Source organism: Callorhinchus milii, unplaced genomic scaffold (genome assembly GCF_018977255.1).
Source record: "Callorhinchus milii isolate IMCB2004 unplaced genomic scaffold, IMCB_Cmil_1.0 Scaffold7, whole genome shotgun sequence".
NCBI lineage: Eukaryota > Metazoa > Chordata > Chondrichthyes > Chimaeriformes > Callorhinchidae > Callorhinchus > Callorhinchus milii.
In genome coordinates, this window is record NW_024704748.1 from 22487245 (window position 1) to 22511841 (window position 24597).

The window sequence follows — 24597 nt, forward strand, 5'->3', positions numbered from 1 at the left end:
TTAATGGGAAAAATTTACTTAAAACCCAGGACACACGGGTTCCCCCAAGAGCCCATGAGCTCCCTCGTAGTTGAATTCAAATCATTCAACGGAGCTGGCTCTGTGGTTGTCCTCCCACCCCTCTGTGGTCCAGTCTAATTCAGAACGCAAGTTAAGTATGGAAAAGAGGAAGGAAAGGAGGAGGGAATAGAAATTACAGAAGAAAAGGAAAATTAAAGAATGACTATAAACGACAAAAAATAAAAAATATTAAATAATTACCGCATATAGTTGTAACTAATATTTAAATATTTATCCAAATATTCAAATGGTTGCAGAGCAAAATGATTGTAAATTAGTATGAAATTTCTCCAAAAGCTTTTTTTTCCAGTTAACATCATGGTCATCCTAAAATTAACACACCTTATAAATAAAAAGCACTAAAAACAGCATCAGTAGGATACTGGTGCTTTTTGCAAAGTTTTACAATTATGCATATTTCAGAGAATCAAATTTTAAATTGAAATGGCTGTTTAAAATATTTCATTAAAGGCTATTATTTTTTGCAACTCCCCATGCGTTCTTTCAAATCCAGTGTACTATACATATCCTCTGCTGCAATTAACCTGAATGGAAAGATGATAGACCAATCTGACTAACTACATGATAAATTCATCTCACTTCTCATTTGAACATATCTTAATGTTAACAATATTAATAATTTTTGCTCTAGGAAATAGGTGAAGCTTACTAAAGAAAAAATCCTTGACCAAAATAGCAAAGGATATTATACTGAGAAATGATCTACTGATGCAAATCATTAAATCTATTTGCATTTGCTTACTGAACCTTTACATAGAAATTAAACTACATACAGGAAAAGGGAAATGGTTTTGCACGGTTTCAGGAGACATCTTGGAAGATCCAAGCTCTATGTCATTAATTCTTCCATTTTGCCTCATTAACAAGTAAAATGTTTTTACTGCATGAAAAGTTTTAATAAATAGAAAGAGCAGGCCAACTGGTACGGGATGTTTGTAATGTAACCTACAACAGTGTTAAATTGTCTATGAATATGCTAAATTACTTCCTATTTTCAACAATTAAGTTGCTTTGAGTAACACCTGCTAAGATTTTCTAACATTAATACATAACAATATAACACAATTCATTAAATAAAACACAGCAAATCATGACAGAAGCTCCACAGTCCAAGCTATTAGGCATATTCAGGATAACTAAGTGCTGTTTTTCACCTGTAAGGTCTTCTAGTTCAACCTTGCCTCTAGCTATAGTCCAAGAGGCTTAAAAAAGACTTCCCATGAGTAGACATGGATCTCAAGTCATTCGTTTGTCAGCACTTCAACTTTTTGTCAAGTGGGAATGGGATTCTCTACCTTACAAAATTGACAGGATTAGGATTTCTTGTCAGACGAAAACAAATTCTAACGCTCTGCCGACTGCACAGCTAAAAGGATTTTTTCTCTCTCTTCTCCCCTGCACCCCCCCCCCACCCCCACACATCCCCATTTCACGTCTTGTCAAAATAAACCAAAGGTACATTAAAAATTCAACAATTTATTTTAGCATAAATACCATTATTTTTGTGGTTGGTCAAATGTGTTACAGCAAAATTAAAAATGCATTGTAGGACTTTAAAGCAAAAAGCAACACACGTGGGATGATCATTTGTATTCTAGACTGTACTGAATTGTTCCAGAATACATTTTATCCAGACTTCAAGAATGATCAGATGATAAAACTGTTATGTAGTGGATAGCAATTAAAATTTTAGCGATGACCTGGAAGTCATACCTTCAGATATCAGCCATATTTACAGAAAAATAATAATGTGTTCTCACCACTGCCTATACAGAAGTACGTCAGCCTGGCTCAGTGGTAGCATTCTCACCTCAGAGTCAGAAGGTTGTGGGTGCAAACTCCATGTCGGGACTTGAACTCACATAGTCTAAGCTGACACGCCAATGGGTTGCATCATCAGAGGTGCCATCCTTCGGATGAGATGTTAAACCAAGGCCCCGTGCGCCTGTTCAGCTGGATGTTAAAGATCCCTTGACACTATTTGAAAAGGGAAGGGAGTTTCTCCCGGTGTCATGGCCAACAATCCCACAAATAAAAAAAAATGCTCATTCACTTCATGGCTGCTTGTGGGACATTGCTGTGTGCAAATTAGCTGCTGCATTCACCCACAAATACAAGCCTTCAAAGTATTAGCCTTCAAAACCCTCATTGACATACTTCCATTTTAACCATGCGTTATAATTTGAAGAAATCTTTTACAGTTGAGGCTATGGTTATGTTTTCTGCTGTGTACATGGTGCAGAATGACAACAACAATATCACAGTAATACTAGAGTATGCTTTGTAAGCACATCCAAATTTACACCCTCATAGAACTAGCAGAAGAGTCCTCCAAATTGCTGTTAAGTTGCAAGTTGATCAGTTATACAATATGCTTTGAACAGAATTGTCACTTTGCCTCAAGATCTCAAGTTCACTTTATGCTAACATAAACCTATTTTTGTGTTGGTTTATTGGTGCTAACTGGTGTATTGTTGTATATTTTATTTTCTACTCTATTTTACCCAATACTAAAGGCGTTTTACTCCTGTGAATATGCCAGAGAAAGGCTTGTGTTACAATACATGTGCTGTTATGCTACGTTCTCCTTTTACAGTCAATCAGAGCAAATATTTTGACCATTAACACCAGCTGAATTCTAGTCATAACACAGATTAAACTATTCAAATGTGAAAAGACAACATCCAGACTTAGTCAACTGGCTTTAGGCAACACAAAACCTGCCTATTGGAGTTCATGAAAATGCAGGAGGAGATATCCTCAAGGCTGAAATCTGCCCTGGAGCAGCTTCCTGACCTTGTATGCTAGGCATTAAGAATTGCATAAACAAATTCTCCTGGAACTATATGAATGATTGCAGGTGGATTTCACAGATTGAGATTCACGTTAGGTCAACCAGGTTACCAGCAAAACATTTGATGGCAGCACTGAACACTTTCAATATCAGTTTCTCCCTGTCCTGTGCTGGGGATATAAAATTTATCATCATGCTCAAAGTGATGATACTTCATTGCATTATCCATTCATTGATCATACACAGATCTCATACGTAGTGTGGATTGGTGTCTATGCCCTCTCTCAGGTGCTTGTGCCTCAGGCATATTTTGAAAAGGATCTCTGTAGGATTCTTACAGTAAGGCATGGCTGGCTTCCCCAGAGTCCCTCCCAACCCAATGACCCAGGCTGCAATCTATCCATGAGCTATTCATCTGATGTATTATTATTTATGGTTACGTCCTCCTGTCTCCATCCTCAGACAACTGGTATTTCACAATGGTACATCCACCATCCAAAAGTATAGGCCTACCACTATGTCCCTAGAAGGCCATAGGGTATCGTGTAGGGTATAACAGATGCTAATGCTCCTCCATGGAACAAAACACAGGAGAATGGTTATTAATTCTGTTGGCTTCACATTATGCCTACAGCATTACATAACATACTTTAATTGTTAATGAATTTATTGATAATGCAGCTGCCATAAAAGGAAAAAAAAGTAGAAGATCAAAAAGTCTGTGCTGACCCTTGTAAATATCCCGTCACTTTGAACCTCCTGCATTACCAACATCGATCATTTCCTCTCCATCCAGCCCTAGAAGTAAGCAACCATCCCACTACTGCCACAATGTATTACTGTTCCTTTACTAAAACAACACATTTAAAGCTACTGGAGTACAGCTTCCTTGATAACTCCCACAGGATGGGGCACTGAAGTACACAGGTCCCAGGTCTCATCCCTAGTATGAGTTAGATGTTGTCATCCAGGAACACTGCAAATGCTTTCATATTTCCTGGGAGTTGGGAGGGAAGAGAACAATCTGTCAGGGATCCTGTCTCTGATAGCCACTTTGCAATCCTGCTGGAAAGCACCAGTGTTTGATAACACACACACAAACAAATACTACTTTGGGAGACCTAAGGAAACAAATACATAAATTTGAAAATATAAATTAGAACAAAATTAGGCTCAGCTGTGGTGCTATTACTCAGTTATCTCAATTCGGGGAACACCCAGTCCTCACGGATGTTGGGATCCAGGAAATTTGAACCCGTGTTACATGTAGGGGTATCGGGTTCCAATTTTTATTCTTTTAATTTTTGACGGAAAATATCAATATCCATTTAACCTTTATTTTTAGTGATCTTTTTGGCTACTAAGTGAAAACTGACTTCCAGTTCCTAAGGTTGCCATGATGTCGGCTTCATGGCAGACAGCCTTAATCTCTTACTTTTCCTATTGTCCATTGCAAAGCTTTAGTGCTTTATGCCGAATTTATAGTGTTTATCTTCAGCAGCTTTACGCTTATGTATTGTTCACATTTCTCCATTTTCTGTTTTTCTTCATTCTTTCAATGTATAATATGGGTTTTGCATGTTACCCTTAGAATTCCATCCAACGTCTGCTTTCATACAGTACTATTTTTCACCCACTCCAATATATATCCTTAAAAATAATTTATTTTTCTGTGTTTGCCCTTCCAGTATCACTTGCCAATTTAACCTCACTGCTTCTACTTTCAAGCCCTTAAAATCAGTTCTCCTGAAACAATGGCACCACATTTTGTCAGTTTTTGACCCAGCTCATGTCACAGAATCAAATAACATTACGATTGCTGATAATTAAGTGCTCCCCTCGCTTTTTCCACCCTTTTAGGCTCACAACTAAATATTAAAATCAACTCCAGTCCACTCCCCAGCCTTCTGATTATTAATCTGCATTACAATGCAGTCTATGATAGGTCCACTATTCTATCCCCCATTTTGATAGATCTTCACCTACATTCCATTTCCATTGGGAATAATTACAAATCAACCCGAATTTGTATCCTTCCTTTTTGCATGACGCATTTAGATTCTTTTTCCCCCCCAAATAATTCCAGATCATTTTCTCCTCTCTCTTGTGCTGGTAGACAGCAATTCCCAATTATTAAAAGGAAAAGCAAAAGTCCAGGGTTGTACTTTTCTGTTCAAAGTGCTCCCCCCAGCCATATTCGAAAATTATATACTTAGAAAAATATTTGATATCTTTAATGAGAAATCCTCGTATTTCACGAACCCAGCCTCCTACACTGCCAGGCCCCTGTGGTGGTGTCACTGACAGAGAGGACCACCGCTAAGTGTACCCTGGAGCAGCTCCACTTACTTTAATAGGGGCGGGCACATTGTAACAGGCTTGGAGCCAAGTCAGGCTTGCCCAAATGCCAGAAAACCACAATGCCTTCTGAGTTTTACAGTGCAGTCGTCCCCCAAGATTCCTCTCGGACGTGAACGTCAATTGCAGTTTGCACTGGCTCGATTACATTAATATTACTGTGATGCTCGTGGTTACCAATGTGGAGTAACTTGGACACTGGCTAAAAATGAGGAAGCTGCAACAAGAAGCAGTGACTTTGAATGTGCTGGAATGGGGGGTGGGTGGGGGGGAAAGAAATCAAGATTAGAGCTCAAATAGAAATTCTCAGACAATGTTTCCCGTCCGACACCCCCCCACTCACCAACCACACCACACGCGCACACATACACAAAGCAAAACAGAACACAGAAGCAAGTTTAATGCAAGAATATATATATACTGTATTCTCAGTTATGGGGTTTACCACCAACACAGTGGATCACTTGTTTCCTGCTGCACTGGTCATCATCATAGTTTAAGAAATTCTCGCTAGTTATTGCACCCATTTTTGTGTTCTGTGATTAGATCCATTTTGCCACTGTCTGACTGCTTGCATAATATGATAGCTATTCGATTGCCTCATCAGCCACCATCACATCCTGTGACTTGAGACTATTAAAAAGTAACAAATAGATACCTATTTTTAACGATCGGCATGCAATAGGCTCCATTTTAAGGGGATGTTATATCAGCAGGTGGAGAGTCCACTTCACTTTTCCTAAAACTCATTCGTCAACCCAGCAGTGAGCTCCTTATTCCCATGTCTGAGCACATCATCAAACCATGTCTAACAATCGCCAAATCCTTTTATGTTGTGTGCGTGGCAATCTTGTATTTATTTTTCAGGAGGCAAACATTCTACTCTTTCTACGAGGTACACTGCATCAAAGTTATTGCTTCAGAGTCCAGCCTTATATGCATTTCCAAGTTAATAATGCGTCCACCTTTAACTTCTATGGTCCTACAGCGATGCAGAATTCTGCCCCTGGCTATTGTCCAAAAAGCTTAAAGAAGCCTTTCTCCAGAGTAGTTACAGATCTCAAGGCACTTATTTGTCAACAATTCAGCCAGTTGTCAAGTGGAGCATGACTTTTCCTACCTCACAAAATTGACAAGACATGGAATATATCAGGTTTGAAATATTCGCTTGCGTTGTGCCTTGGGAGTAATGCTAACACTAGAAAAATCAAGTGGCATAAAAATATTTAAAAAAAACAATCTGCCTTTATGTTGCATTATGTAACTATTTTAGGAACTGCTGTAGGCTTAAAAACAATTGCACTGTTCAATGATTTAGGAATACCAATTTCAGAATGGCTGTTGTAAAAACAGGCTATTTTCAGATTTACATATCTTTTCAATTCAAAGTTGTAATGATTCAACTACAATCTTTAAATACTTAGGCGTGTAAAGGCGCTCACTCATCTCATATCTTAACACTCTGATCATTCGAGCATTAGCACAACCGAACCAAGTTATTTTAAGGGAATTATGTTGGGTTAGATCTTACTGTCAGCACGTAAACCCTATTCTCATCCGTGCTTTGCTGATTTTAACTTCAGTGCTCTAACTATCAAGCATTTGTACAACAAAAGCTGTAAATTGGGAGTGTTTATGAGCTCCAGACTAAGTACTGCGGTTATGAAACCTGCCCTAATTATTTCACACAATCTGCTGAACATACAAATTCTGTCTCATTGTTTATCCGACCTAAATACTAAACAATGTAGAAAAAGGAAAAGCTTGCTGTACCAAATGATGCATATTACTGGAACAGATTACACTGAGGGATTTTTCAGTGATTGGCTCTAGGATACGTCTTGACTCAGTTACAAAATGCAAATAACAGATTATGCAGGCAAAAGGTTCAGTATGCCATTAAATGGGATCAACCATAACATACTAATCCCAGCAGCATTGCTTTTAAAGTCTAGGTAGCAGAATTCTAAAATATTGGTTCTGACAAACTTTCATGCCTTATGGTGACAAAGTGCTCATTTAACTCTTCAGCTGTACAGTATTTTGTTTGCCAATTTTCTTCCCTCCACAGGTGCTGGCAGTCCTCCAGTACCTCACCCAAGTGGCCATATTTCATGTGTGTGAGCCCAGACAGCGAGTGTCAGCAGGCTATTTGACTTATAATAATCCTTGCATTTGATACAGCACCTTATCACATCTTCGAGACGTCTCAAAGTGCTTCACAGAATATACTGTGAAGTTAATTGACCGTATATTTTGTGGGCGAAACAGGGCAGCCAATTGCGCACAGCAGTGTCCCACAAACAGTCGTGGATTGAGTGACCAATTTATTATTAAATTGGTCAGCAATTTAATAACAACTTATTAATAAATTGACTTTGGCATGCAACACAATCAAGTCCAGTCCTGTTCTCACCTCACAACACATCGGATAGTGATCAGGAGTGGGAATCCTAGTTGAACTTTACCTCCCTGGTCAAGGTACGCTAAGACCAATTATAGTGCCCCAACTGCACCTCAACCTGATACAAACCAAATCAGCACAGTTCAGGATTCAAACCTGTGACCTTTTTGTCTGTATGGTTCAGAGCTCCACTGAGCAGTGCCATTACCCAGTAGAATATCAAGGGAATCTCTCTGTAGTAGTCTCATTCCGCTTCTAAAATTCTTTACAAGACAAAATTTTCACTTTCAGAATGGATTAAAGCAAGATAATCAATAATCAGTTATGTACTGTACACGATTATAATTACAGTATTCAATGCAGCCACTTTTTAATATTGATTTGTTGATATAATTTTAATGCAAGCCTAGTACCGCATGTCATGGTAATCTACACTAATGGAGCCCTAAATTGGTTAGTGCCCTCTTGTAGTTATATAGTAAAGTTCAAGTCTGTAGATTGTAGTGTTTAAGGAACGCAGTTCTAATCAACAGCAGCAGTGTGGGACTACTGTGATAAGGTGATTCCACACTGCAGTAGCATCGCTCTGACTATAGCAGAACTGCAGGCCGGTGTGAACAAAGTTTTTAAACTTTCAGAGGCAGTCTGCCGGACTGTCCTTACATTTTTAATGTTAGTGAAGAAACGACAGAATTGTCGGCTCTTTAGTAACATTAAAAATTTAACCAGCATTGGGACACTGGTTAGCAGAGCACTGTCGGCTGCATCAGTACACACGCACAAAGCTCTACCTTGCTTAAACAGATTGTAATGTGGAGCGAGCTGTATAATGCCACAACGTCAGCTTGCACTGCTCTACTGAAGATAAGGGTTTGGACATGGTGCTCCGTAGTACCACTGAACTAAGAAACATCATTCCATAATTCATAGCTTTCTATTATTTGCTCCTTAGACATACTGAAAACTTCCAACGGTAATCACATGAAATTTACATTGATTTGAGAAGTTTTTACTTAAAAGTAAATGGACATCACTGCTTGAGTTTAAAAAAAAGCAAAACTCCCTGGGTGCAGTATTCATATCAGTTCCATGATAAATTTGAAACATTGATTACAATTCAACAATGCCATTCCAAATCCGGTCATTTGCTTTAAATATGTTTAAAATTCAATGATGGTTTGCATTTAAGCAAACGGTGTGATGCTAATACATAGGGTAAGGCTTCTTTAAAATCAAGACACAAACTATTAATGACATTAGAAATTTTGGAATTGGCAATTAGATTTTCAGTACTTCTTAACCCCAATTTCCAGCCTCCTCACTGCATGCCACAACCCTTCTTTTCTCAGAAACATATCCAATTGCCACTCCAACCACACTTATATTGTCTGCTTCAATGGTTTTCTTAGTCTATAAGTGTGTTACTCTTTGAGTAAAGTACTTCCACCTGATTTCTCTTGTTACTCCTAACTGTTTAAACTTACATCCCTGGATTTGAATTGAATCCATACTGACAGCGGAATATAACTCCTATTTTACTGGAACAAATTCTACGCTGACTTTTCAACTCAGAAATGGTTATAAGGGGTGGTTTGAGGGATATCTGATAGGCATTACATGGAGACCTCTAGCAAATATTACCCCCTCCTCCAAAAAAACAATTGGATCAGTCATCTCAAAAGTATTTAATATTATTATTTAATATTGTAACATTAGATAGTTGGTTGTATTACTACCAACTCTTCAATAACTAAAAAAAACTTTCCCACTCTGAATCATTCCGCAACTGTAAATGATATCACATTGCTTTTGTAATATAAAAGGGTCACAGTTCCTTATATTATAATTACAGTTACTTAAACCATCTTGAGCATTTAAACTTTGCACCCTCTCACAGGTAATATACTTCTACAGATTATGTGACTCCCAAAATATATGCAATACTGTAGATGAATATGGACTTTTGAGTGTACTGTGATATTTCTAAGCCATTAAAAAAATAAATCAAGGCGAACGCTTTATTAAATTTAGTGAAATGTTATTTAAAAAGTACCGAAGATTATAACAAAATGCTGGGTTAAATTAAGGGCATGTCTCGCTTCCCCTTTCTGACTATCAATAGCTATAATTGATCAAATAGACGGTCAACCATACTGTACGCACCTGTCCTCGGGTACATACTTCTCCTGGAGCTGAATGAAGTGGATGCCTTCTTCACAGCCAGATACTTGGATGATACCAAGAGGACTCCTCAGTGCTGCTGTCATCTGCTTGCACAGGCTTATGTTGTTCATCTTGGCAACCTTTACAAACAAATTGTTTGTCCTGATAAGTAATTAAACAATCATCACCTACTGTCACAATGGCAGCCAATTGCCATTTTTTACATTTATTTACTTACATTAATCTTTTGAGGATTATGGTCCAGTCACAGTTTAGATTATGAATATTCTGTGTCAAGACATGTTCAGTGTCTGTTACTCCAATTGGAATAATAATAATTATAATAATCCTTGTGTTTGATATAGCGCCATATCACAACGTTGAGATGTCTCAATGCACTTCACAGGATATACTGTGAAGTGGAGTGACTGTGTATTTTGTGGGTCAAATGGGACAGTCAGTTGCACACAGCAATGTTCCACAAACAGCCATGGAGTGAGTGACCAATTTTGTCACAATACACAGCAATGCAGAATAATTTTGCTCCAGTTCAGTGTCCAGTTGAAGCACTTTTCATAATGTCAGTGAGTTTGAAAATAGCAGATTTCTGAACAAAGCAATCTTAAATACAATTCACTTTTGAGCATTTTTTTCAGTTTAGGAATAACTTTACTATAAAAACTATAGCTTTCAATGCTGGAGCTTTCAAAAATGGACAAGCACATTATATACAGTTTTTTTATATACAGTATAAATAACCCATCAAAGTGTGGCACATCCTCTGGATTGCTGAATTGATTCCTGGGCATAATAGTATTTCACAAATGACCATTTATTGTTGTTGTTCATTGCTACTTTTTCACACATATCTGACCCGCTGTTGTAAATTTCTATTCCACATTTGGAATTTTAACACTGCTGGAACCTTACAGATGTACAGAGACTCCTATGAAGCAGCCCATTAAAATCTCCGCCTCCAGTGAACAACATTTAAAAACATAAAAGCTTTTAGTGCCACAGTCACAATAATCTTTGCACGGCAAAAGCAACTGAATTATAGCAGACAGGTCCATTACGTTAAACTATTCTCTAACCCAAACCCCAAATTGACATAGGATAGATAGGTTAGTAAAAGCAAATGTTACACTGAAGAAGCTCCTTTGCTGCCCCATTACAATATATTGGAACTTTTACACGGCATTCACTCTGCTGGGTATATAAATGCTACACAAAGGTCCCAGCGTAGAGCTGCCAGTTGTTTAGCATTTCTGATTGTGTTGCTTTATATCATCTTTGTTGCTCAACTCTAAAAGCTCAGAGATGGAACAATCCTTCTCCAAATTAAGTGACCGAAATTCCATGCAGTGTTCTGAATGGATCCACCACTAAATGGTGTGGTGTTGGCAGATCCATTGTGACACAAAAAACCAAGTTAACACTGCATAATGTTACCATTTCGAATACCTTTTGGCAAGAGCTTGGGCAACAAATGAAGTGCTAATAGGCAAGTGTAATTAATGGTGGCTGCATATATATGACGCATCATGAAGTACAGATGTGTTTGTGCTCCAAGTGAATGAGGAAACTGGAATTCAGTGTATATAGCCAATATAACTTGGCCAGCAAAAATGAGGTACACTGAAAGACATAAACCACTATGCTTCCCAATGAACTGCAAGAACAATTTACATTTATATAACACCTGGCTCATTGAAAACATATTTCAACATACTTCATACAGCTGAGTGGAAGCTTAAAAGGTTGATGTCATCCAGCAGGAATGTGAGAAGGGCAACCTGAATGACCAGAAACTAGGAAAAGGTCTACAATCACAAACAAAATTATATTTGTAAAGTGCCTTTCACGTCGGGAGGAAGTCCCAAGGGGCTGAAGGCAACCCTTGGGAGGATACTGTGGGTTTCAGGCCAGAGATGAGGGAGGAGAGAGATGTTGGGGAGAAAGGGTTAAAGATAAAGAAGAAGGGATGAGTGGGGGCTGGGAAGGCAGAGTTTTCACATCCACTCGATTTATTCGGAAGTCCATCACTTCCTCATATTTGGAGTTGAGGATAGAGTGAGCATGGGTGGAGGAGATGCTTTCAATTTATGTTGTACGTATTACATAATACAACGTTTACACACAGCAATTTGCAGGTCATTTAATAATAATAATCCTTGCATTTGATATAGCACCTTAACACGTTATTGAGACATCTCAAAGCACTGGTGAGCCGAGTGTGCTAATCACTACGCTACGGAACTCTACACTATCAAACATATTGAACTGATGTAACAGCTGGATCATGTACAGAAGAAAAGCGCAGTGGGAATGGAATGCATTTCTCCAAGAGTCTAAAAGATCAGCTAAGAGTTCTCAGAAACCATCTTGCCTGAAAACCTAGTACAGCAGTTCTGATCTGTTTGTCTAGTTTTGCAGTGAAAATAATTAGATAACCAGCCACATCAGCTCTAATTTGAACAAATATATGTTACATGGATAAGAATAAAAGCGCAATGTGGCCTCCAGTACTCCGATGCATATGAGGATAATAAAAATGCAGTCAAATCTTTTATGTACAAATTTATGTGCAACATCAAGTAAGCTCTTATTAAGTCCAGGGCCTCTGTGCTGAGTAGAACTATGATCCTGGAAAAGAATGTTTTCTAATGAGCATCTTGAAAACCCACATCATGAATGTGTTCTTCCACTAGATCAATCCTTCTGCTGGTGATGAATGTAGGAACACAAATGATGGCTAAGGTTGCAGGAGGGGTCGCGTTAGTACAGTTATATGCAGCCTGGGTTTGAAGCCAGCCCAGTCTGAAGAAATGAAGTGCTCGCTGTAAGTGTCCTAAGTAAAATGAGTTCAGGCAGTCTCACCCAGTTCAGAGCACAAAACTGCCCATATTTCAACACTAATTGGCAGTCTCATTCAGAGCAGCCATAAGGATGGCTGATGTGGGAAATGTAAAGGTCACACCGGTACAGCAGAGTGTTCTTCTGAGGTTGAGGTTAAAGTACATCATTGTGTCAAAGTAAAGGCGCTTTACCCTGTATTTAAACCACGCTATACCTGACATGGGAGTGCTTGATGCCCACCCTGGGCGCAGAGAGCAGAAAGATGTTCCATTCCTCAGCTTGATTAGCTCGAAAATCACAAACACAAATCACAAAGGCTGTTAAATCATAACACATGTACTACAAATAAAAACCTAATGCGCTTGTTATAGGAGGAGCTGGTCAACCAAGTCCTACTGCCTTCAGTCAGTGATGCTTCAGTTCTTCTGAAATCCAGAGCATCATTACAAAGGTGGTGTCACGTGTAGGGTAAACCCACCTGTACAGGGCCGTGCTTCTTTGACTTGAATTGAAACGATAATAATCCTTGCATTTGATATAGTGCCTTGTCACGTCTTCGAGATGTCTCAAAGATCATCACAGAAAATACTGTGAAGTGAATTGACTGTATATTTTGTGGGCAAAACGCAACAGCCAATTGCGTGCCGCAGTGTCCCACAAACAGTTATGGATTAAATGTCCAATTTATTATTATTATTTTTTATGAAGGAATTATTACCCTCAGAAAAGCGATCCGCCAATCGACTAACAACCTACTTACTGCTAGGTGAATAGAGGCATGTGGAGTAAGGAAACTTGCCAAACACTTCGCCCTGTCGGGAATCAAACCCAGGTCTCCCGCTTGCGAAGCGAGTGCTCAAACCACAAGTGTTCTTGTCTTGTTTCATCTGGCCTTGTTCAATCTATGCACCAGCATTAAGTCTGCTGGTCAAACTGGGGTACAGAGTCAAGGCAGTAAGCAAGAAGGGTCTCAGTTTTAACAAAGTTAATTGACATCAACACACAGCAAAAGTACAGCAATGAACCATTGGATTTCAGTGTACAGTCTAACACTGTAGTTACATTGCTGCAGAAACTTTTTGATGTTAGCTTACTCAGTGTATCCTGCAGAGTTCAAAACGGTGAAGGAAATTACATGAATGCCACAGGTATAAGTTATCCTTTGTTTATCCTTTTCCTTTAAAGCGCTTTGAGACTTTTCGAAGACATGATAAGGTGCTATATCAAATGCATGGATTATTGTACATTATATTATTTCACCTGCAGAATATGTCATTCAAAATATCACTTTCCATTCAATTTAAACATCTTTGCTTCACTTCTAACTAGAATTGGTGAGAAATGCAGTGACCAACTGAAATGCACCTTAGAAAACAGAAAAAAACAAAATGGTAGATTCTTTGTGCCAAGGAACCTGTGGAATAAATAGCTTTTGTTAATCTCTACATTTAATTTTTTTCTTTTGACCTTAAGCTGTTTCTTAGGAGACTTACACTTGCGGCATTTCAACTTAACACCAGAAAACCCATCTTGAACCTTATCTAGTAACATTTTATTGACAAGCTGTCTTACAGTGAGCTGAAAAAGTCAATGTTTTACAACGCATGAAGTCTGCAAACAGGATGCAGAACACTTTACATTAAGTACGTTTTATTCCTTATCCAGAAACTGTTCTACATGAAAGCATTCTTTCTGGCTTCAAACATGTCTAGAATTCTGAAAAATATTCATTATCGCTATCAGTTTACAATAAATTAATTTTGCAGGAATTCCACGACATTATTCAGACGTACAAATGATATTAAAAATCTGCAAAAATAATGAAATACCCTGATGTTAAAGCATTAAACGACTTATCAGTAACCAAAGAGCTATCTTGGGTAAATGGTTTCAAATGTTCTTTAGCCATATTAACATTTCAATTGTCGCGTTTTTCATTTTGTTAACTAGATTGCTCTGTGACCCATATGTAAATAGAACATTGACATCTAATGATAACTCAACAGTGGTTTGTGAAATAGCTATAATAATTACATTTTTCCCCAATCTTTAAGAAATGGCAGTGCATCACAATGTTTAATAAGATACGGCTTTGTTACTTACGTTTTAAAAAGCATGAATCACATGCCCCATAAACTTGAGCCTGACAACTATTCAGGTGTATATCTGAGAGATATGCACCTTCTTCCTTTACAGTGACCCAGTACTTCATCCATTTAAGCAGTGTCAGTCCAGGCCTGAGATCAAATGATTCAGATGATAGAGTGTCACCCTGTGGCCCTGATCTTCAGATTTACAGCTTTTATAGAAACACACTCCCATCCTGTGACTTTCCTGTTAATACCTATGATACCATCTATCTCTGTTGAGCTACTTTTACAATGTCAAAGTTATCCTTTCCTTATTTTGCCTGCAGAATTTACCGTTCAAAATATCATTCTTCATTGACTTTAGACAACTTTACTTAGCCTCTTCCCAGCATTGCCTTTCTCCTACACTTCACAATTGGGTGACAAATGCTGTGCCCTACAGAAATGCTCTTCACAAACCAGCAAAACTACGACGACCAAGTTTTGTGCCGTACAATAAGTAGAAAGGCTGGGGTTTAATGATAAACTTTCTAAAAAAAGAACTTTAGAAGATTTATATCCGACTCATTGATCTATGGAATTGGGGTATTTAATCTATGAAACCATTCATAATTGTCAAAAAACGATACAAATGTTCCACCTGCTTTGTTCCACCTAAAAATCCCAAATTTCAAGTATTTCCACATAAAAATAATCCCTCATCCTTGTAATTGTCCTAGTAAATTTCCATTGTACCTTCATCATCTCTGTGATGGCCTTTCTCTAAATCGGTGCCCAAAATTCAGGATAATATTCTAATCAAGACCTAAATAATGTCTTGTACAAATTTAATATCACCTCTTTGCTTGATGGCATGATGTATTTTCTATTTCTAGAAAGTTTTCAAATATACCTTATTTGTTGAATGGAATACCTTTTTTTAAGAAATGCAACAACTTGTATCAATGTGTATATATTTTCCAACTAGGGAGCCACTCTCATCAAATCTTAATGTCTGCATCTCTCTGCTGGTTTCAAAATAATTTTCCTTTGTTACCCCAGCAGTCAAATCGGAATTTTACCGTCCAAAATGTACAAATGAAAAAGGTTCAGACAATTATTCTTAAGCTGTAATCATAGTTAAGATCTATGTAACTATGTAACTCTCCTGATAATTCAGTTGGTAATGCTAGTGATCTGAGTGAAACTGAGCTGGACAATCTGAACAATAATTTTACTAACTATTGTCGATGGACTGGGAACTGCAACCATTAGAAATTATTTGAAACTCCCCAAAAAAGTTACTTCACAATTACATCAATTATTTCAGTAAAAATAATTTAAAAACTGCAAAATCATGTTTTGTTCTTTTAAATGTTAAGTAAAATTACAGACAGGTATACAACTATTGAAAATTTAATTCATAGTACATTTCAAAAAAATGAAAATATAATCCTTTTACAATACATTCTAGGCTGTTAATGCCTTTATAATTCAGCTTCAGAACTGAAAAATAATTCCCCTATTATATCTTCTTGTGAACCAAGTAGCCTCATTATTTTGCAATGACGACATCAAATTAGATCTTTTGGCACTGGTGTTAACCGTTTTGCTTCATTAATTGCACATTTTTTTAAACAAAATATACCAATGGCAGGGAGTGAACATATTGCTACAATTTAAATTGTGTGTTTACATTACATTCAAGAACCATTTGAGCTTAGCTCATGTGTTATGATGTAATCTGAAACCTCTTATTACATTATAACCTTCTTACTCTTAAACATCAATAATGCAATTTTTGGTACAAATATGAAACTGCAGTCCGTAAAGGGTTACCTGATTTTCCCTTTTGTGAAATTTATTGCAAATTGTGCATGATTAAATTACTCACTGTATATCAAGAGGTTTTCTTAAGTTACATAGGGTGGAGGCTCAAGTAGTCGAGCACTTGACTCCCAACAAGAGGTTTATAAGTGTAAATCCCAGGATTGCCTGTCACGCCACCTCCCTTGCCTCGGTTGAGTGAGCTTTGTCAGGTCTCGGCAAGGCTGCCGGATGCAGTACCAAGTGGATGGAGCCATTCCATCACGGAATGGCAGGATCAGCCTGCTCTGCTTGAATAACCGATCATGGAAGACTATTCAGAGAGACAATAGAGAAGCTGGCAGTCTCAGACATCACACCCTCTCTGCTGGAGCATGGCATGTGGCAGCTGTTACATAGTAGCACAGTAACAGTTTTAGGCAGGAATAGATCATTGGTCCTTCAAGCTACCCATCCAACTTTCCAAAAGATTCCTTCGACACATCTATCTCGTCTAGCATGTTCAGGGGGAAAATTTGTTAAGGGGGAAAGCAATTCAAGAGAAAACTACCTCTAACACTGTCCAGGTATTCAAAGCTTATTTTAAGTATAATACTCTTTTTTCTGTACATCCTCTATTCCAACATCCCAACAGCAGAGCAAATAGGGTACACGAAGTAGGGCGATTCTGTTAAAGAATAACTGCTTCCTCATAGTGTTTTTGAGATGCATCTCATGCTTTTTTTCCGTTCAGTTCAGCTGTGATCTTAATTTTACCAGGTCCTTCATGAAGGAACTCTTTTCAACAGATGATACTTTTAGATATAGGCGTGATTTTCAAACCTACCTCTTACAGTGAAGGGTGTTTCACCTACAACAAGTAGATTTGATGAGTGTGGTCTCGATTTGAATATATAGCAGGAATAGCGTGTCCTGTTGCCACTCACATTCTTACAAATGTAAGTAGTGCGCAATTGGCTGCCGCATTTCGCCCACAAAATATACAGTCAATTCACTTTACACTATAACGTGTGAAGCGATTTGAGACGTCTCGAAGACATGATAAGGTGCTATATCAAATGCTAGGATTATTATTATTATTTATTTATTATATCAAATGTAAACAAATTACCCAAACAGGAAGAAAACACAAATCTGAAATACAGTTGGGTGCGATGGTATATTTTCATATGCCTCAAATTTTAACTTTAAATTCTCTCAAAAACAGCACTCTGCCTACAATTCACCCCTGTTGGTCTTCTATGCTGTAGCACAACAGCATTTTGAAGGTAGGGTAACTACAATTGCACATAATATTCAAAATGTGGCCTCATCACTGATCTATTCATGGATAGAATAATTTATTTTAGCTAGAAGTCAAATGCCCTTAAGAAGTAACCTAATATTTAATAAACTTAAGGACTATTAATATTTGCTTCTCTGTTAAAATTAAATTTGAACCATACCTTGTGGTGACTCTGTTTTCCCAGGAATCCATCACACACCAGTTGATGACAGAAAATATTACTGTTTAAGACAGCCATCAATAATTTTGTGTGAAATAGTTAGCATGAAGACTTGTGGAAAAAGAAAGTTCAGTGTCCTATTACACTGTTAAGTGTTATGAATAAAATGACACATTTTTGGATCACGGTTAGCAAAAAAAACCATTAAATTCTACATGTCATTAATAACAAATGAGGATTAAAAAAAACGTTGTACAAGATTTATCGGTGAGAATATTAAGATGATTTATGGCTTGATGTTTTATACAGAAGGGCACAAGTTCCAGGTATATTCCTTGTGCTCATAGCATTTTTCTCACATACAAGGCTTTAATTTTTTTAAACTTCAGACCTTTTATATGCAGATGGCTCAGCAAATTTTTTTTAGCCACAAATGTCACATTTTTATGCTAACAGAAATGGCCAAGCATATTGCAAGTATAGTAATTTAATGCTGCTGTGCTGATTCTCACTGTGTAGTGAAATCCATATGTTTACGACTAAAAGGAAGTCTGATGAATTGAATCTGAAGGCATAAAGCAGATGGTGAACCAATCAGCCAGTATGTTGATGACATAACTGGGTAATTTCTTGACAGTTCACAAACACTACCAAGTATGAACTCAGAGCTGCTTAACTATGTATTAATTTATGTCAGACCCAAAAGTAAATACAATTAAATGGAAACAGAACAATCTGAATCTGAAAATATAATGAAATCACCGACCAAAATACCAATTACAGCGGAGTTTTAGAAAGGCTATACATTTATTGCAACAATAAAACAGAAAATCGTTGTATAGGAGTCATTTGAATGTGGCATTGTATTTTGTTTCCTCCACCTTCAGGCCGAGAAGGTCATGGCTTGTGCAGTGCATGAACAAAACCAAATCAAGTTCATGTTCCTAATGTGTACTCTGCATGTATGTCCATGTGTTTGTATGTCCACTTGGGCATTGCGTGAAATCAAGATTGGAATTGGAGAATGCATCTAACTAAAGTTGATAGCAACTCATAACTCCCACTATTATTACTGCTGCAAATATCTGTGCACTCTTATTGTGGCATGTGGAATTACTACAATATAAATTCAATATTTCTATAGGTTTTAATCAATTTGATTCAATAAATAGAGATATTCCAAACAAATATTATTTAGTAAAGCTCATCTATTGCTCCAATCTTCAATAGAAATGCCTCAGAGAACGGTACCAAACAGAGATCAAGGTATCGACCCATAGGGAGCAGAACAAAAGAAAAATGTCATCCTATGCACCCAATGACAAGCAGGACTGATACACTAATACTACATTTATATACTATATAGCAATATGAGGTAGGGTGTTTTGATTTTTGCTCATTCTTGCTTTGAATTGGGCTATTGGAAATACAATTCACAGTTTTGGCCTCTGCACATGCTTTTGTTTTGTAATATTATCAGTGAGCCACATATAATCTGTTGAACCATCTCAAACCTTTGGCTGGGCGGTTCTGAGCATAAGGAGAGAGTCTAGTGCAACTCACAGCTGCTGCATGGGTGCAAATTGTATTATTTCCAAAATCTTCTTCACCATCGATACAGTCAAAATTAATGCCATTCACCACCCAGCACAAACAAACTCGTAGGTTTCAGACAATATCCAGCTTGCTATTAAATTGTGCTATAGTATTTGAATCACTCAAATGCTATAGCTATCACTGTAAAAGTTGTCATTGTGGACCAGAATAGTACAGTAGTGCAGTTAGTCTGGACAAAAAACATTAATTCTATTTTTTAAAATAGAAATTTGTAATGTAATAAAAAATAGCACAATCAGAAGAGTTTATTTTACAGTATGTTTTGACAAACCACAACATACATGAGCACATGGTTCGAGAAAAGCCCATTTGGCCTGTAAAGCCCATTTTTTTCCCCGCAGACCATCAACAATCTACTCCATCATGGACTCTACTCTGCGCTGTAATCTCCTGAGAAATGATCTTGTGAAGTTCATCCCCGCTTTCCAATGCTAAATCAAGCAAAGCTCCAGAACACCCCGCTTAGCTTACATCCTACATTACACGGCATGCACGATAGATAGGTACGCTGGTGTTTTGCTCAAAGTGCAAGAGCCTGCATTTCTTTCTTCTGTAATACAAGGGTCCAGGATCAAAGGGTTTCTAATGTTCACAATTGAGATTAAGCCCCTCACTGTTGTATTATTCTGTTCCACAATGTTAACTTCAACATGTTGCTATTGAGTGATTCAAATGCCACAGCAATATTTAATGACAAGCTAGATACTGTTAGCAGGATGCACATTTTATCCACCGGTCTACCAGCCTTCAAATTGATATTTTCTATGGGTTCCAAAAAAGCAGGTAGCAGACCTCACGCTAGTAAAAGGTAGTCATGACAGCATTTTCAGCCAATCAGAGCCATCACGACAATTTAATAATTAAAGCATTTAGAAATGTAACATACAAGCATTCGCATGATTATTTGATCTGTGCAACATAAAATGCAAAGTGATATATTTAGGCAAATTTGCCAGATGCAGAGTTTGTTATTTTCTTAAGGTCTTCCAATTTTAAAGAGCTCCTTACTCTTTAATTTACCCAAACATTTTCAAGCAGTTGAAATGTAGTCATCAAAATCCAATTAATCATGTCCCTTTAGTATAGCCATACTTTAATGTTTAATAATTGTGTTACATGCAATAACATTTTGTGCATTCTGTATTAAATTGTCAGCAAGATGCTTTGTCTCATATTTTATTCAGCTGTACTGTACAGTTCTTGAAAGCATACATATAATTTTTTCATCGTATCTTCATGAGCTGTGCCATTGTAAAATTACTACTTCAGCTGTTTGGTATCTACAGTTTTACAGTGAAAGAAAATGGTGGGAGAGGAGGAGGAGATACTGGTCTTCAACAGAACCTTTCAGTTTCAGTTGTATTGAATGTTTTGTTGCACTCGAACTACACATTGTAAATGAAGGCTTAAATGTTGTAATTTCAAAGATAAATACAATATTGTTGCAGAAATACATTCCTGTGTCAATGAAATTAAATCAGTAGTACTTTTGCAGAATATATGGATATTGAATTTCTGTCCCAACCAACAGATCTGTCTAATTTTTACACAGATCTATCAATCATAACTTCCCAAAACGGCATTCGTCATTTCAGGGAACTACCCACCAGCAGTGCCATGTACCTTTACGATGGAGAAAGCTCTCATTAGATTCCATGATGAGGGAATCTGAATCTTTTACCAATTAATTATATATCTCTGCTTATTTCCAAAAAAATGTAACATTATGCACCACTCTCTTTTTTCTTTTAAAGCACCCTGGAATGCTAGCCTGCATGAGGACTGCTTTAATAAATTCACGTTTTTGTTGTGTAGTTTTTTTTAATTGCAGTCCAAGAAAAAAAGCACGGTGGGAGAAATCAATTATAGCATAGATGTATTTAAGGGGAAGCTAGATAGGTACTTGAGGAAGAAAGGAATAGAAGGTTGCTTGAAGGCTTAGTTGAGGAAGGGAGGAGGAGGCTCACATGGAGCATAAACACCGGCATAGACCAGTTGGGCCGAATGGCCTGTTTCTGTGCTGTATATTCTAATGTATTCTAATGTAATTGCAGCAGCATAGTCTAAATGTTACTCCTTTATAGTTAAGTGACTACATGAACATATCAGAGTGCATGTGGGCCCGCATCTCATAGAGCATTTCTTATTATTTATGCAACATAAACCAGAACAGTTTTTGTTACAACACAATTGAAGGAATATAAATTAAGACCTCTTAGGTCACTGAAGAAAAAAGACAGTGCATCTAATTCTATCGGATCTTCTCTTCGCTTCCTAGAAAAACGGAGACCTGACCACGAGAAATGGTGCAACCATTTGAGAGAAGCTATCATTAATACAGGACTCTTCCCCATTATAAATCCTGAATTGCATTTCACAAATTGCCCCTAAAATAAAAACAACTTGTACTTATCAACCAATAACCATTAATCAAAAGAAATAGAGAAAGAATTATCCACTTGAGAAAGTAGTAAATATTTATTGAAATGTTCTCGAAAGAATGAATCAAACACAGCTGCTTTGCTAGAATTATGATGCAAAATGCCGCCTTTCTTTGGAGCATACATTCCACGAATAATTCCTGGGGAGAACATTCTATCTTGCCTTTCGGAAAGTGGTGCTCTCGATTGCAAGTTACAAACAAGCTTTAAGATGACATTAACTAGCAAGAGAAATTCTAGTGAAACTCCTTAAATTTACGTAGCTATTGCATGTAAAAAAAAATATCTGAGCGTTTTTGCAGCAATGGTACTAAGCCATTTACGGATGATTCTTTGAAAAGCATTTAACAAGCCAACAATAGCTTGTTGGCCAATCAATGAGTCATTTTAAAGTGCCAAGGACGTATAGCAGATTTTTCCAGTAGGAATTCGAATATATTTTCAAGTATATTAAAACCACATGGTTTGCATATTATTTGTATAGCAACAGTATTAATAATGGTTAAGCATCACAGCTCCAGCATATTATAAGAAATATGTTCTTTGCTATACTGAAAAGTTTGACTTGTTTTTTTAATCCAGTTTTACAACAAAAGCTGATGGGGATCTTCCTTGTCTATGCACGTTTCCAAAGCTCAATATATTCTCCAATTTCTTTGGAGTTTTGTTTACAAAAATGTTGACTTGTTCATTCTAAATAATTCTCAGATCAAAGTAAAGAATAACTGAATCGCACACTATCATCTGACATATGTCCGTGTGCAACAAGGAAGCTAACATGTCAGGAGAGCTGCAATGTCTGACAAGGATTTAGTCCTGAAATATTAATTAATATGGATAAAAACATTAGATAGGTTCACTATATCTTGTGTACAAGTGTCAAAAGCCATCAGCCAATCTCTCAGAGTAGCTGATGGTTTCTGACATTTTTGATATGATGGTAAGGTTGCTACCCATCTTACTGTTTCTTGGCTGGGATCATGTTGCACTCACCCTACTCATACTCCTTAGCAGTTTATAGAACCATTTCTCTCACATTGGAAAGCACATGCTGTTGATGTACAAATGGCTCACTTTATTAGCCACACTCCACAGCATATATGAAACTATCTTTACACTCCTAACAAAGTTGCTTCTCTTATGTAGCGGAGCAGGGGTACAATTAGCACAGAATAGCATTGAGAGGAAATGCGTTCAGTAATAAATACTTTTATATAGCATTAAAGAATAAGATAATAATGTCTTACATTGTTACACATAATCTCATTTTTATAACAACATTTCAGGTCAAAAATCCCCCCTCTCCTCTTTATGATTTGTAGTAATCTTGAGTCAGTCCCCTCTTGTTTCCATTTCATTTACTAGTGGAAACAATCTTTCACCATTTGCCCTCTCAAGTCGTTTCATAAATTTCAACACTTCTATTACATCCTATCTTAACCTTCTCTGCTCAAGTGAAGATACTTGGTTTTTAAGCCTTTAATCATAACTATATCCACTCATCCCTGGTCTCATCCTGAGTAAATCTGTGTTGCACCTTCTCCAAAGCTGATGTATTTTCTATAATAGAGTGCTCCAAATTACACTCAATACTCCAGCTGCGGCCTAATCAACGTATTTTACAAATTCAACATCTCGGTTTTTGCACTTGGAAAACTTAGTATAAAAACCATACATAAAACTTGGCATCTTATTCTTTGTTTTTATTGTTAACATTCCTTTACCTATTCTACTGAAGTGGCTTCCAGCTACTCAGCAAGACTCAAGATAACAAGAGTCCACAAGAGGATGAATATCAAAATGAGGACACCACTACAAGTTAAGCAAAATGTTGCACTTTTCCCCCATTATATAGATTGGACAAGTACTTTAAATCGAAACTACTTCCTTCGTTGCTAGTCTTCTCAATTAAGGGGTTAAGAAAAGATCAAGAGTTGAAAAATACAAAGATTCTGTACATTCATGCATAGACAGAAAAAATGACAGAAGAAAGGATACAAGATATAATGAATACACATAAGAGATGCATCTGAAGAGGGAAATATTTTGCTGAGGTAAAATGACTACATGGGGCCACATAACCTGTTGTTTACGTGACGCTGACACTAACAAGCACTGGCAGCAGGGTGCTGTATCTACATCAGTAACTCGGAGATCAGGGAGACACAGCGTGAGCTGGGACATGAGCCAGCAGTCAATAGGGGGAAATGAAGGATGTGGAGGAAGATACTACAGTCTGATCCAACTGGGATCACATATTCCTTTTCCAGTTCTCTGAGCAAATTGAACAGTTTTAAATCCAGTTACACATTTAATTTTGGTATAGAAATGCTACTTTATCCCTCGAAAGGGATAAAGGCCATATTTAATATTTGGATGAAAAAAAACAGCTTGTGGTTGGAACATATAATACTTAACGGTGTGTTCGATTCAATTCTTTCATTCCAAGCCTTACTTAAACTGGATTAGCTTCCCGGAGGAACAGTGGATAAGGGCACTGCAATAGTACGGTATGGTGCCAAACATACCAGGAAGGTCT

At 37.3% G+C, this 24597-nt stretch overlaps 1 protein-coding gene across 1 annotated transcript in view; it reads right to left on the reverse strand.

Annotated features, from left to right (window-relative positions):
• Positions 1 to 24597, reverse strand: part of mgmt (O-6-methylguanine-DNA methyltransferase) — a 143890-nt gene that overhangs the window by 98359 nt on the left and 20934 nt on the right. The window contains exon 2 of the mRNA XM_042337075.1: positions 9801 to 9940. Within this exon, the coding sequence (XP_042193009.1) occupies positions 9801 to 9931 (131 nt within the window). The 5' untranslated portion in view covers positions 9932 to 9940. The remainder of the gene's footprint in view (positions 1 to 9800; positions 9941 to 24597) is intronic.